The sequence below is a fragment of the Schistocerca nitens genome, chromosome 4 (genome assembly GCF_023898315.1).
Source record: "Schistocerca nitens isolate TAMUIC-IGC-003100 chromosome 4, iqSchNite1.1, whole genome shotgun sequence".
In the NCBI taxonomy this organism is placed as follows: Eukaryota; Metazoa; Arthropoda; class Insecta; order Orthoptera; family Acrididae; genus Schistocerca; species Schistocerca nitens.
In genome coordinates, this window is record NC_064617.1 from 633,579,607 (window position 1) to 633,596,232 (window position 16,626).

The 16,626-nt window shown below is 43.1% G+C and overlaps 1 protein-coding gene across 1 annotated transcript in view; it reads right to left on the reverse strand.

Moving 5' to 3' along the window:
* LOC126252478 (putative fatty acyl-CoA reductase CG5065) overlaps nucleotides 1–16,626 on the reverse strand; it is a 328,075-nt gene that overhangs the window by 186,667 nt on the left and 124,782 nt on the right. The window contains exon 3 of the mRNA XM_049953373.1: nucleotides 6,243–6,473. Coding sequence (XP_049809330.1) covers nucleotides 6,243–6,461 — 219 coding nt within the window. The 5' untranslated portion in view covers nucleotides 6,462–6,473. The remainder of the gene's footprint in view (nucleotides 1–6,242; nucleotides 6,474–16,626) is intronic.

Here is a 16,626-nt window from a genome sequence, read left to right on the forward strand (position 1 = left end):
CATAAATCTACATAAAGCTCAAATATCAAGTGCTTAAATTACTTGCTTTAGCGTCTTTAAGCGCCTCGTGCTCGCGTGTTTTATGTTGCTGGACTTCTGAGAAGTATTTCCGTACAATTGTTGTAATGTTTTCATGGGACTTCCCGTCACTTAGAAAACTATCATGAGGCAGTCCCCCGGATATCATTACTTACCTTGTACTCGTGTAAAACCATGCATCATTTACGGAGTTGAGAAAAGTCTATAGTGATCAGAGCTCGTGCTTACTTTGAGGCCAAAAAAGAACAGGGCGCCAACAGTTTGCAACGTAGCAGAAGTATTGGAAAAGCTGAAGACTGAAGTGGAAGGCTTCCCTGACATAAGTGAAACGACCCTTGGGGATGCTATTCGGAAACTGGGCTTCAGAGACAAAAAGTTAAAAAAACTGAGCTGGTGGTAAATAACCGAATAGCAAGGAAGAGAGATGAGTTCTTGTGGGAAATAACACACCTGCGAAACACTACATCAGTAGTGTTACAGATACAACTATCTCTACTTACAGGCGCATTTGCGTTGCTTTCCGATTAGTCGTTTTGTGGCAGAGGTACACTGTCGCACTACTGATGAGAGTTTGTGTGGCGTAAATCATTTTAGAAAGTTTGGCTGCAGGAACAAAGAATGTCTTTTAAGTGAGAAAATGTGTATGATCATCACAGAGATGGCCCCACATGAATCCCATCCAACATTCATGGGGTATAATCGAGAGGTCAGCCCGTGCACACTATCCTGCATCGGCAAAACGTTCGCAATTATGGATGGCTATGGAGGCAGCATGGCCCAATATTTCTACAAGGGACTTCCAACGGCTTATTGAGTCCACGCCACATCCAGTTACTGCACTACACCGCGCTGAGCAAAAGGACATCCGACACGATATCAGAAGGTATTCGAAGACTTGTGTCACGTCAGTGTATTTCATACATCATTCTTTACTGCAAAATTCATTCGAGCTAATCTACTTTTCATTTCCTGTTAAATTACACACTACATGTTATTTGTTCATTTCTTGAGAGCTGCTTGTATTTCGGGCATTCACTTGAAATTTATCGCCCTCTTCTCGCAGCGACTTAATGCGGCAAAGATTTGTAGTATATTGGAATGCTAGTACGAAGTTTCCATTCTTCTCTGGAGACTAGGCTCTTAACTGACGAACATGGGGAGTATTCATTAGTATGAAATTACAATGAAAAGACAACCCTTAGCTGCTTACAGGCGTTGACATACGTCAACGGGGACAGATGAAAATGTCTGTCCCGAGCGGGACTCGAACCCGGGATCTCCTGCTTACATGGCAGACGCTCTATCCATCTGACCCACCGAGGACACAGGGGATAGTGCGACTGCAGGGACTTATCTCTGGCACGCCTCCCGCGACACCCACATTCTCAACGTATTGTTCCGCACTACATTCGTAGTGACCCCGCCCATTATACTCATTACTCGCGGCACGTTGCCGATTCCCGTAAGAGTTCGGGCACTTTTTGTGCATCCGCAGAGAAGAAGATGAAGTGGCCGGTGAGTATATAGGTATTCATTAGTAATGACGTATGATGTAACATAAACACGTTCGAGCTTTGCACTAAATTTTTTCCCGCCGCAACAGCTACAATGGTAAGTTCAACGAAAATCCGCCTGTAAACAGAAGAAGGTTGTTCACTGATGCAGTAGAGATTAAGTGACTTTATCGTATTTATTGAGATACATTTTTTTTCCTCTTATGTCTATGTTAATGTCGCCGGCTATAAAAAGTTTGTGATGTCTGGATCTTGACACTAATAGTATTGGCATATTGAGTTTATCTATGAAAGCGTTTTTGTCAATTCGTGGTGTACGATAAAATGACACAAATACAATTTTTTGTCATAGGCATGGCTCACCCCACTTGAATATCGATTCTTTTGCACTTTACAGGAACACATTCTGTCCTGCAGCCCGTGTCGCTATAACAGAGTGAAACCACAAGCTGATCAATGATGGCCAGCCTGGTATCTACTTGCTGCAGCCAACCTGATGCATACCACAGCCGTGATCTGCTGTTGCTACCTGATGGGTCCCACGGATCAGAAGACTTGGGTGCACCCAGCGAGGTGGCACAGTGGTTAGCACACTGGACTCGCATTCGGGAGGACGACGGTTCAATCCCGCGTCCGGCCATCCTGATTTAGGTTCTCCGTGATTTCCCTAAATCACTTCAGGCAAATGCCAGGATGGTTTCTTTGAAAGGGCACGGCCGATTTCCTCCCCCCATCCTTCCCTAATCTGATGAGACCGACGACCTCGCAGTTTGGTCTCTTCCCCCGAAATCAACCCAACCCAACTCGGGTGCAGCTGGCCCTGCTACACTAGCAGGCTGACCAGGCGTGGCGCGTCCATATACTGTAGTCTCCTGGCTGACTCGTGAGCACGTGCTGCCATCTTGTTCGATTCACGGTAGATGGTCAGGGCGTAGTCTTCACGACAACTGGCATCTTCGACTACAGTCGGCATTCTTCACCTGAGCTGCGATGGGCTTCCTTAAGAGTGCTGTGGTGGAAGCCCCTCTGGGTCATTGCGGAACGTCTGGGCAGGCGGCCCCTCCCTTGCCCCAGTACAGCTCACAACCATGGCACTGACCTACGGTAGTGATGTCACAGTTTGCTGACAAGGCATCAGCACTTCTTCGTGGCACACGCGGTTACGCTCAGCTGCCGACCGCAATTCTGAAGCCACTTATAACTTTATACATTTTGCACAACAAATAAATGTTACTGTAGATACCACTGTGTCACTGATGCCTGCGCTGCAGTCTGGAACCGCAAGACCGCTACGGTCGCAGGTTCGAATCCTGCCTCGGGCATGGATGTTTGTGATGTCCTTAGGTTAGTTAGGTTTAACTAGTTCTAAGTTCTAGGGGACTAATGACCTCAGCAGTTGAGTCCCATAGTGCTCAGAGCCATTTGAACCACTGATGCCTCTGGGCATGAACCGGACCACTCACTCGCATTCCGCACTGTTAACAACACGAGCCCAGCTCCACGGGTAACACTGGCATCAGGAAGTGGTATCTTGATACTCTGACACAGCAACATTGGTGTCATAACTGGCTGCCACTCAAGACTACTGTGACAGTGGAACCACGCTAGCTGCTGCCTTGACATTTCAACTAGGTCATTTTGCTGGCAAGTACACTGACAGAAAAAAAATTGCAGCACCAAAAAATAATTGATGTAGAATAATGAAATTTCTGGAATATATTTATCTAGGTAACATATTTAAGTGATTAACGGTGCAAAATCACAGGTTAACGTAAGCGCGAGAAAAGCCATTGCAAATGTGGAATAATGGTACATTAATAACTCGTAGAGGGCGACCTCGGGGAAGATCAGATTGGATTCCGTAGAAATGTTGGAACACGTGAGGCAATACTGACCCTACGACTTATCTTAGATTAAGGAAAGGCAAACCTACGTTTCTAGCATTTGTAGACTTTGAGAAAGCATTCGCCAATGTTGACTGGAATACTCGCTTTCAAATTCTGAAGGCGGCAGGGGTAAAATACTGGGAGCGAAAGGCTATTTACAATTTTTACAGAAAACAGATGGCAGCTATAAGAGTCAAGGGGTATGAAAGGGAAGCAGTGGTTGGGAAGGGAGTAAGACAGGGTTGTAGCCTATCCCCGATGTTATTCAATCTGTATATTGGGCAAGCAGTGAAGGAAACAAAAGAAAAGTTCGGAGTAGGTATTAAAATCCATGGAGAAGAAATAAAAACTTTGAGGTTCGCCGATGAAATTGTAATTGTGTCAGAGACAGCACAGGACCTGGAAGAGCAGCTGAACGGAATGGACAGTGTCTTGAAAGGCGGATATAAGATGAACATCAACAGAAGCAAAACGAGGGTAATGGAATGTAGTCGAATTAAATTGGGTGATGTTCGGGATTTAGATTAGGAAATAAGACGCTTAAAGTAGTAAATGAGTTTTGTTATTTGGGAAGCAAAATAACTGATGATGGTCGAAGTAGAGAGGATATAAAATGTAGACTGGCAATGGCAAGGAAAGCGTTTCTGAAGAAGAGAAATTTGTGAACATCGAGTATAGATTTAAGTGTCAGGAAGTCGTTTGTGAAAGTATTTGTATGGAGTGTAGCCATGTATGGAAGTGAAACGTGGACAATAAATAGTTTAGACAAGAAGAGAATAGAAGCTTTCGAAATGTGGTGCTACAGAAGAATGCTGAAGATTAGATGGGTAGATCACATAACTAATGAGGAGTTATTAAATAGAATTGGGGAGAAGAGAAATTTGTGGCACATCTTGACTAGGAGAAGGGATCGGTTGGTAGGACATATTCTGAGGCATCAAGGGATCACGAATTAAGTATTGGAGGACAGCACAGAGTGTAAAAATCGTAGAGGGAGACAAAGAGATGAATACACTAAGCAGATTCAGAAGGATGTAAGTTGCAGTAGGTACTGGGAGATGAAGAAGCTTGCACAGGATGAAGTAGCATGGAGAGCTGCATCGAACCAGTCTCAGGACTGAAGACCACAACAACAACAATAACCAGTGTAACTGCCGGAATGTTGAATGCAAGAATGCAAACATGCATTGTGTCGGATAGGTGCTGGATTTCGATTTGTGGCATGGAGTTCCGTGCCTGTTGCACTTTGTCGGTCAGCAATGGGACGGCCAATGCGGTTTTGGATGATGCTGAAGCTGTCCGATGATGTCCCATACGTGCTCGACTGGAGACAGATTGGTGCTCAAGCAGGACAAGATAACATGTCGACACTCTGTAGGGCATCTTTGGTTACAACGGTGGTATGTGGACGAGCGCTACCTTGATGGAAAACACCCTTTGGAATATTGTTCATGAATGACTGCACAACAGCTGAAACCACCAAATTGGTGTACAAATTTGCAGTGAGGGGGTGTGGAATAACCACGAGAGTGCGCCTGCTGTCATACGAATTCCCACCCGGGACCATAACTCGATGTGTATGTAGGTCCAGTGTGTCTAGCATGCAGACAGTTTGGTTGCAGGCCCTCAGCTGGACTCCTCCTGAAAAACACACGACCATCACTCGCACCGAGGCACAACCAGCTTTCATTGGAAAATACAACAGACCTTCATCCTGTCCTACAGTGAGTTCTGGTTTGACAACGCTGAAGTCTCAAATGGCGGTGGTTTGGCCTCAGTGGAATGCACACGACGGGGTGTCTGGCTCGGGGCTGCCCTCGAAGTAAACGGTTTGTAGCAGTTCGTTGTGCCAACTGCTGCTCGAATTGCTGTTACAGGTGCAGTACGATGCACCACAGCCATACGCCGTACATGATGGTCTTTCCTCTTGGTAGTGCGATGTGGCTGTTCCGAGCCCGGTCTTCTTGCGATCATACCTTCCCGCGGACATCGCGACTAGCCATCATGTACAGTGGATACATTCCTGTCAAGTCTTTACACAATAATTTTAATGGGAGGAACATTCAGCATCTCGTAGTCCTATTACACGACCTCGTTCAAAATCAAGTGAGCTGTTGATAATTGCATCTTCGTCGTCTTAAAGGCAATCTTGATTAATATCAACTCACTACGTCCAATCTCAGAGCTAACTAACGCTCACGACTGTTACAGCACACATTTGAAGCAAACCTGATTTGCATCCTCATAGTTGCGCCACTAGCGCCGCTCTTATGTGACTGGAGCCAACTTTGAATAGATGTCCTCTTTCAGATGTAGAAACACTCCTACCAAGTTTCGTTTATCCCGCACAATTCCTTCTTGGTGTTGCAATTCTGTTTTCAGTCAGTGTTGTTTAACCGAGTCGAAATGACTGAGTCACATGTAGCAGCAATTAAATTCTGCCATCAGCACCCCACGAAGACTGACACGTCGTCTTTCGCTGGACGGGGACAATTACTTGGAGCGAAGACACCAAGTCAGTACGATTTCCAGAAGTTTTCGATCTTTTCTGACGCATTAAAACCCAGCTGCGACCCCACACAGATTGCAGTTTCAGTACACTGTTGTACACTGTGATAACATTTGGAGGAGGCAGAAGGTAAGTTACAACATGAGTTTAATGTGAAACAGTCGTATGCTATGCACCCTCTGCTCGCTTTAATGTGCAGAGTAGTCTTGCATGTATAGATGTAGATGTTGATGTAAATGTAGGTGTGATGCAATTAATGAACGAAGTACCAGTTTGTAGTGATCTGTGACATACCGGCAGGCGCTTGATGTTCTCGAGTCTGGCAGCTGGCGAGTCCCCACGCTTGGCCCTGAGCAGGACGTAGACGGCGCCCAGTTGTGGCAGCGAGCGCAGGAGTTTCTCGAGCAGCACCTTGCCGATGAAGCCGGAGCCGCCTGTCACCAGCAGCGACCGGCCGCGGAACCAGTCCGCGATCTGCCCCTGGCTGCCCTCGCCACTGGTGCCCACTGCCATGGCTCGCTCCTCCTGTCAACACCACAGGTGGCGCCACCATCGTTCTCAGTGTGCCCAACTAATTCTTTCTTTACTTTGCTAAACGTTAATAAAGTGCACTAAAAGATTTGCACTGTTCTCTCGGTTTGGGTAGTTTAGTAATAAGCCATTTCATGGCAGCGCTTATGTGCTTCCCTTGTAGCTTTTGTGTTCACTGGGGGCAGTTTGCGGTACCTCTAGGAAGGAGGCTTTATCCAGATTACTGGCTGGGCCTACCTACATCCTTCTAAATCAGCTGTGGTCAGGATCTGCTATGCTGATTTTCAAGAGGTGCTGGAAAACAGTACGAGAGGTGTTCCATATTGATTTAAACTTTATTTATTCCCATCATTCACGGTGTATCATCTGATGCATCGTCACAGAAGCAAGTGCATAGTACTTTGGTCTACCCGTAGTTGCCGGGACATCACAAGAAGTGTAATACCTGCACAGCACAGCCGTTCTTCCCAACTGCTATCATTACATAAGTGAACAACATGGAGTGTGATCACCGAGGAGCCTCTGGGCGACGTGGTTTCTGTGCAAGGAAGGTGTAAACACTGCAAATATTTGCAGGCAATCAGTGGCAGTGTGTAAAGAGTGTGCACCTTCACGAAAAATCCTGTACAACTAGGTGGATGGATGAAAAAGTGGCCACACATCAATGGAGAAAGGAATCAGTTCTGGAAGGAAAATGACTATAGTAACACCAGTTATCATTTCAAGAGTGGAAAATCATATCCAGGAGAATAAGTCGTTGTTGTTGTCTTCAGTCATGAGACTGGTTTGATGCAACTCTCCATGCTACTCTATACTGTGCAAGCTTCTTCATCTCCCAGTACTTACTGCAGCCTACATCCTTCTGAATCTGCTTAGTGTATTCATCTCTTGGTCTCCCCCTACGATTTTTACCGTCTGTGCTATCCTCCAATACTAAATTGGTGATCCCTTGATGCCTCACAACATGTCCTACCAAACGGTCCCTTCTTCTTGTCAAGTTGAGCCACAAACTCCTCTTCTCCCCAATTCTATTCAATACCACTTCATTAGTTATGTGACCTACCCATCTAATCTTCAACATTCTTCTGTAGCACCACATTTCGAAAGCTTCTATTCTCTTCTTGTCCAAACTATTTATCGTCCATGTTTCACTTCCATACATGGCTACACTCCACACAAATACTTTCACAAACGACTTCCTGACACTTAAATCTATACTCGATGTAAACAAATTTCTCTTCTTCAGAAACGCTTTCCTTGCCATTGCCAGTCTACATTTTATATCCTCTCTACTTCGACCATCATCAGTTATTTTGCTTCCCAAATAACAAAACTCTTTTACTACTTTAAGCGTCTTATTTCCTAATCTAAATCCCGAGCATCACCCAATTTAATTCGACTACATTCCATTATCCTCGTTTTGCGTTTGTTGATGTTCATCTTATATCCTCCTTTCAAGACACTGTCCATTCCGTTCAGCTGCTCTTCCAAGTCCTTTGCTGTCTCTGACAGAATTACAATTTCATCGGCGAGCCTCAAAGTTTTTATTTCTTCTCCCTGGATTTTAATACCTACTCCGAATTTTTCTTTTGTTTCCTTTACTGCTTGCTCAATATACAGATTGAATAACATCGGGGAGAGGCTACAACCCTGTCTCACTCCCTTCCCAACCACTGCATCCCTTTCATGCCCCTCAACCCTTATAACTGCCATCTGGTTTCTGTACAAATTGTAAATAGCCTTTCGCTCCATGTATTTTACCCCTGCCACCTTCAGAATTTGAAAGAGAGCATTCCAGTCAACATTGTCCAAAGCTTTCTCTAAGTCTACAAATGCTAGAAACGTAGGTTTGCCTTTCCTTAATCTTTCTTCTAAGATAAGTCGTAAAGTCGGTGTTGCCTCATGTGTTCCAACATTTCTACGGAATCCTAACTAATCTTCCCCGAGGTCGCCTTCTACGAGTTTTTCCATTTGTCTGTAAAGAATTCGCGTTAGTATTTTGCAGTTGTGACTTATTAAACTGATAGTTCGGTAATTTTCACATCTGTCAACAACTGCTTTCTTTGGGATTGGAATTGTTATATTCGTCTTGAAGACGGAGGGTATTTCACCTGTCTCATACATCTTGCTCACCAGGTGGTAGAGTTTTGTCAGGACTGGCTCTCCCAAGGCCGTCAGAAGTTCTAATGGAATGTTGTCTACTCCCGGGGCCTTGTTTCGACTCAGGTCTTTCAGTGCTCTGTCAAACTCTTCACGCAGTATCGTATCTCCCATTTCATCTTCATCTACATCCTCTTCCATTTCCATAATATTGTCCTGAAGTACATCGCCCTTGTATAGACCCTCTATATACTCCTTCCACCTTTCTGCTTTCCCTTCTTTGCTTAGAACAGGGTTTCCATCTGAGCTCTTGATATTCATACAAGCGGTTCTCTTTCCTCCAAAGGTCTCTTTAATTTTCCTGTAGGCAGTATCTATCTTATCCCTAGTGAGATAAGCCTCTACATCCTTACATTTGTCCTCTAGCTTCTCGCTTCCCGAGCCCGGGTTCCCGGGTTCGATTCCCGGCGGGGTCAGGGATTTTCTATGCCTCGTGATGACTGGGTGTTGTGTGATGTCCTTACATTAGTTAGGTTTACGTAGTTCTAAGTTCTAGGGGACTGATGACCATAGCTGTTAAGTCCCATAGTGCTCAGAGTTATTTGAACCATTTTGTCCTCTAGCCATCCCTGCTTAGCCATTTTGCACTTCCTGTCGATCTCATTTTTGAGACATTTGTATTCCTTTTTGTCTGCTTCATTTACTGCATTCTTATATTTTCTCCTTTGTTTTCAATTAAATTCACTATTTCTTGTGTTACCCAAGGATTTCTACTAGCCCTCGAATTTATACCTACTTGATCCTCTGCTGCCTTCACTACTTCATCCCTCAGAGCTACCTATTCATATTCTACTGTATTTGTTTCCCCCATTCCTGTCAATTGTTCCCTTATGATCTCCGTGAAACTCTGTACAACCTCTGGTTTTCAGATACATCACGTTCACTGATCTGCAGGCGGCCATAGGGCTTGCCAAAAGTACTCTGACCCACATACTTTACAAACACCTTGTGTTTGAGAAGGTGTCGACAGATGGTTTCCCAAATCCCTGAATGCAGCAAAACATAAAACTACAAGGGCGTGTGCAGTGGTCTCCTTCCACGCCACAGCCAAGATCGAGAAGGCTGCATGTCCAAACCCATGAACACTGATGGGACCTGGTTCCACTACCAGGAGCCAAAAGCCCAGTCAATACAATGGAAGCAAATGGATAGCACATTGCTGAAGAAGTTCTGCACAGCACCTTCAGTGGGAGAACACATGACCACAAATTTTTGCGATAAGAATGGAATCCTCCACATTGACTGCTAGAACCGTGGGACTACCATTAATAGCATGGCGTTTGTGAAGACTTGTTGGAGTTTGCAATGAGCAATTCAAAAGAAACGGCCAGGAAAATGGACAAAAGGAGTGCTCTCGTTCACAGTTCTTGTCCTCTTGGGATTCGAACAACCAAGGCTGCCATCGCTGACTTGTGGATCCAAGTACAGCCACCCCCCACCCCCATATTTTCCTCACTTGGCCTCTTCTGATTACCACCTATTCGAGGCAGGCATCATTTCGCAGATGTCCAGTAACTGTGACTAGTTGTCCTGTGGTGGGTGCGATAGAATCTAAAGAACGTGGTTCGAGGAGGCCTACAGAAGTTACCACAGCGGTGGCGCAAGATTGTGCAGCTGAACGGAGACTATGTTGAGAAAGTAAAGTAGAGTCCGTGCAGAATACCGTGGCTGATCGCCGCGCGCACGGCAGGGCACGCGTGAGGAGGCGTAAGTGGTGGGTGCTGCAGGTAGGCGCTGTAAGCGGGAGTGCCGTTCTAAACTGAAGCCTACATACACGCACATTTTGTAAATATTAAACAAGGCCACTCCACGCCCACTCACTTCTGCTTTGGTTAGTATCTAAACAGAATTCCGCCGGAAATACAGCGATTTATTTTCGCCTGGCTTGTTAACTGTTTGTAACTTTCAGACAAGTGCGACGAGTGGCGAAATTTGAGTAAAACCTACACATTTCCCATGTTGCCATGTTAAAATCTGCTTCTTTTATCAAAACACAGTGGAGTTTACAGTCTCACCTCACATGCTGTGCAGTCGCAACTGCAGGAGAATTTCTGAATCAGTGGTTTATTAAGTGAGGAACTGAGGAAAAGAAAGGTCAGTATCTTAACCCATTAAGTACCAGTGTCCTATTTTGAGGACAGAGCACATATTTATTTATAAATACACAATAAATTATTAATTTGCAACTAGTACTGTTCTACGTCATTTGTTGATGCTTTTTATAACAAATGGATGCTTACAGGAAATTAAAAGCAATAAATCCTACCATTAATTGACTATTGAATACTAAGGCACACTTTTCGTTATTACAGGTATTTACTTTATCGACAATTTAGTAATATTTGAAATATGTGGCAAAGATCTTTTTGTGATTATTTATAGTCAACAATGTGTCTTTTAAACTGCTTGCATTGTTAGCTCAATTGGAGTTATATTCATTTTCCATTGTTATAAAATTTGGTGTACTCGAAATAGGACACTGGGACTTGGTGTTATTATTTCAGTTATTTTTATTGCTGCACGTTCGAATATGAAACTTTGCTACTGCTGATGGACAGAGGTATTTACGCATTCCCTTTTCTGTAGTTTGTGCTAATGTACTTATTCTTTCATTCAACTTTATTTTATTACATTTTATTTCATTTAATTTTATGTAGATTATAATGGCCTTCAGACGAGATAGATACTTCACTAACGAAGAAATAGAAGAACTAATAAACAGTGATGCATTCTATAATGCGGTGTCAGATGATCAGGACCATATTGATATCACTGTATGACCGACGAAGAAGGTCCAGACGATGTTACTGGAACCGTGGAAGTCTCAGATGTGCCAGGGGCTATTGAATTACATTATGTTGCATCAGAGAATAAAGAAGAAACTGTATGTAAAACTTCACTGCCAAGTACATCCCAAGTTTCCAGAAGTAATTAGAAGAAGAGACGTCTTACTGATGAGTAATCAATTGGAAAAAGAGACCTCCAGTTTATACAAAGCTGTCTCAAACTAGTGAGCATGACATCAGGACAAAGAGAGAGGAATTGAAGGAACAACTTTCTTCCCTGACTCCAAAGGAGATGTTTGAAGAACTGATGAACGAAAACATATACGAGTTCATAGTGAAATAAACTGTGAGGTATGCAGTAAATATGAAGAATATGCAGGATTTTATCCTCACAGTTGAAGAAGTGAAGGTCTTTGTCGAATTTCTTCTTTTTGCTGGCTACCATAAGCTCCCTGCTGAGAAGCTATACTTGTCTGAAGAAGAAGATGTTGGCATACCAATTATAAAGACAGCTATGTCAAGGAATAAATATCAGAAGTTGAAAACATTGCTTTATTTTCAAGATAATGACTTAGCCAATGAAAACAAACACGATCGCGGATTCTAAATTAGACCTCTCTTGAAAATGATAAATGAATCTTTTCAAAAATTTGGAATATTTGAGGAAAATTTGTCAATTGACGAAATGATAGTCAAATACTATGGACGAAGTGGGCTGAAACAGTTTATCCGAGGCAAGTCTATTATATTTGGCTATAAGTTGTGGTCTCTTTGTGGAGCAAGTGACTACTGTTTCAAATTTGATTTATACTGTGGAAAGGATCCAGAAGATACAGCAAGAGATCACCTACTATTGGGATCAAGAGTAGTCCTAAACATGCTTGACTGCATTGAAAAACCCGAGAATCATTGTGTGTACTTTGGTAATTTCTTCACTTGTAGAGATCTTTTGATTCATATGAGAAATTTGGGTTTTAGAGCAACTGGGACTGTCAGAGAGAATCGAGTTGCTGACTGTCCACTACTGAGCAGCAGCGAACTGAAAAAGACAGTTCGAGGAAACTATGACTACCAGTTCGACAGAAATGATGAAGTCTTATTTGTTCGATGGCACGACAACAGATGCGTTACAATTGGTACAAATTTTGATAAAGTTGAACCTTTTGGAGCCGCTACACGATACAGTAGACAAGCAAGTAAGAAGACACAAGCGCAACAACCTACCGTTTTGAAGTCGTATAACGCGTACATGGGAGGTGTTGACCACCAAGACTGGTTAGTTGGAAAATATGTGACGGTAATTAGAGGGAAAAAATGGTACTGGGTCCTATTTACACGTATGCTGGCAACGGCCCTCGTAAATTCCCGGCTCTTCTATAGACTAGTACATGGGGAAAATGCACTGGATTTCAGACGTGCTGTTACATTTACATACCTGAAATTGGACACTGGAAGACCGAATACTGGACGTCCAATGGAATACCCATCAAGTCAGTTGAGAGTGATACCAAACATCAGGTTTGATGGAAATGGTCATATGATTGACAAAAGAAGCACGTAAAGAAGATGTGTAAGAGCTAAATGCAACGGGAAACCAAAAACATATTTTGTTAAATACCATGTAACACTGTGTGTGAAGTGTTTTGTACCATTTCACAAGAAATAAATAGTTAAGACTTAAATACAGTTTAGTATGCTATACGATACTGTTAGATCCCAGCGTCCTATTTTGAGGACGGCCATTATATCAGCAAGTATAAATATTCTTTGGCTATTTTTTGTACTCATTGTGGTTCATACACTATGTACATTATAATTAGGGAATAAAAAGTTCAATTAAAAAATTAATTTTGTACTTAATGGTTTAAGAAAAAGCACATCATCAATACAAAATAAACATGTAATGTATTCACTTACATAGTTCCAAAAGTGATAGCATTTCTCAAAAAAAATGGCTCTGAGCACTATGGGATCTAACATCTGAGGTCATAAGCCCCCTAGACTTAGAACTACTTAAACTTAACTAACCTAAGGACATCACACACATCCATGCCCGAGGCAGGATTCGAACCTGCGACCGTAGCAGCAGCGCGGTTCCGGACTGAAGCGCCTAGAACCGCTCGGCCACAAAGGCCGGCAGCATTTTTCATTCCAGCAGTTATTGATGGCCCTTAAAGAATACATTCTTTCATCGGAAACAACATGGAAGAGAATGAAGTTTTATGTAACAACAGTATAGCAAAATACTCTCCTCTTTGCGAGCTATCATTTGCCAAAATCTCGTTTCGATATCGCAAACCGTTTATGAAATATAAGGATTGATGTGGATATTTCACTCTGGCTTTATAGACGGCGCAAATGAGTGTGCTCTCGAGATTGGTAATAGGTAGAGACGTCAACCCAAGTCTACAGAAAAATTCAACATGTTAGTTAAATTTCACATGCATCAACATATTATGTAATATGTATCAAACGCAAAATCATAGCGACCCCTATTTTTCATTGTAAACTTTTTCGAATTTCGCACAGTGTCTTACTTCCACGTGAATATCACAGTAACCACGACAATTAACGAAATGAAGGGCACATCATAATGAACCTGACATACAAAGCTACAAGTAGGGCAAAAACGATTTTTTTTACCGAATATTTTCTGTAAAATCGTTTGAGAAATATTGCAGGGCGTGCGCCTCGATTCTGTCATTGCTGATTGGTCGAAAGGTGGCACACACTGTCGGCATCCCCTTCCGAAGAGAGAAATGAACTCGCCCACAGCTTTGGACGAAAACTGATCACTGTGGATCGGCCACCATATCCCGCACGGACTCTATCCGCTGAGACAAAGAGGTTCTTAGGGTGTGTAAACAAAAAATAAAGTATATATCAATTTCGTAAAGCTGTGTTGGAGCTCGCGAAATTGGAGGTCGTCCGGCAGTGCTCGTGAGGGTAGCAGGCGAGTAGTGGACCACGCGGAGTGGAGATGGTGTTTTAAAAAAGAGTGCTGTGGGTATTAAGTTCGGGGTGAGTGACCCTTACGCTTACGGATAAAGAAGTTGTTTAATCTGTGCAGAAATCTTCTAAATGTTGTCGAGTGTTTTGTGCTCACTTATTGACTTATTGCATGTTGGCGTTTGTTAACGAATCTTCGGCCGACGTTTATGTAATGATACTTCTGACGTTTCGTCAGCACGAGAGGATGGCATTGTCAAAGGTTGACTCTCGAAATTTCAATCACAAACTTTCTCTTCCGAATGTGAAAATAATTTGTTGACACCCACCTATGTAGGTAGAAATGATCATCATGGTGAAATAAGAGAAATCAGAGATTGAACGGAAAGATTTAGGGGTTCCTTTTTCTTACGTGCCATTTGAGAGTGTAATGGTAGAGAAGTAGTATGAAAATGGTCCGATGAACCCTCTGCCAGGCACTTAAGTGTGAATTGCAGAGTAACCATGTAGATGTAGTAGATGCAGTCCGTTACCAGCAATGGAGCGTGAATATTTGCCAATGCCAGGCACTAGTGTTGGTGAAACATTAGAAAAATCGCTGAACAAACGTCGGTCGGAGACCCCGAGACGAAAGCCAACAGGCAAAGTCAGTTCTGAAACAGTTCGCAAGCGTGCTCCGTGCGGGGGCGTGGGAACCGGCCTGGTCGGTTGTCAGAGTTCTAGGTAAGGGGTGGGGTGTTTAGTGGCCGTACACATGGTCAGTAGGAAGATGGTGCATAGCAGAGCATTGCTGTTTAACGAAGGAGGCGGGCTGGACTAGAAGAAAACAAATTTCATTTTTTCCAGTGGAAACTTTAAGTGTAATGCTTTTGTGAAGCTCGTCCTCCTTTTTGACTTTTGACTTTCATCAAGCTTTATTTCTTGACGAGATTATCGGCAGGAGAGAGTAGAAACCAATTCCAGTTGCATACAATGTAGTGAGTGTTTTTGGTTCTCGTTTTCCAGTCAATTGGTCGGAACTGACAGTCTTTTTGAAAGTAGTTGAACTGTTACAACTTCTTCTCGGTGTTCTCGTGAACAGACATCGAGTGTTCGAACACCAAATACGAAAACAAGACCTCCCGTTTAACAACTCGGATCGGTTTTTATCGGCAGTTCTCGAGACCAAAATGAGAACAGTTGCTACATGTTCTCGTAAAAATTCTCGATTGTCATATGAATATTCGTTTCCTTTTACTACTACTAGTAGTAGTTTTATTCATACATATACCATTTTTACAAGGATACTGGACATTTTTTGTTATTACAATTTAATAACAACAAAATAATTCATAGGGGGCGCTCAAATGAAAACGAGACAGATGGGAAACCATTATCGTATCCATGCTTGCAGTTGTTCGTCCGAAGCAAACAGAGGGCTACGAATGTATTTCTTCAGGGCTCCAAAAACACGGAAATCACATGGGTAGAGATCGGGACTGTATGAGGGGTGTGTTCGGGCTTTCCAGCGAAACTTCTGCAGCGTACTCGAAACAACCTTCAACAAAATGCCCGCACACAGGTTGCCAAAGTTGTTTCGAGTACGCTGCAGAAGTTACGCTAGGAAGCTCGAATACACCCCTCATACTGTCCCGATCTTTCCCCATGTGGTTTCCATAGTTTTGGAGCCCTGAAGAAAGACATTCGTAGCCGTCTATTTGCTTTGGACGAAGAGCTGCAAGCATGGATACAATCATGATTCCGTAGGCTATCACAAACATTTTTCCATGAAGGCATTGACCGTCTTGCTCACAGCGGGATAAATATATTAACAGCTATGGCGATTACTTTTGAAATAATAAACAGTTTACATACTTTTTTCCCATCTTCCTCATTTCCATTTGACTGTCCCTTATACTTAGAATTTTAGTTTGACAAGGATGGGACACGAAGTCGGCCGTCGCCTTATACTAGGAATCATTCCAGCATTTGCTTACGTAACTTGGGGAAACCATGGAAAATGTAAATCAGGATGGCCTGATGAAGACTTGAGCTCCATCTTCCGGAATATGAGGCTAGTCTTTTTAAAATAGTTCTACCACATTCGACTTATCCCTTGTCTACTTCACAGCTTCACAGATAAGTTATTCAACAATGTAAAAGGATAGTGCTACACTGTTCATTCATTTCTTACTCGCAGTCACTGCACACACTGCATACACTACACACACACATTGTTTCGTAACATAACACTACACGCACTACCAGCTGGT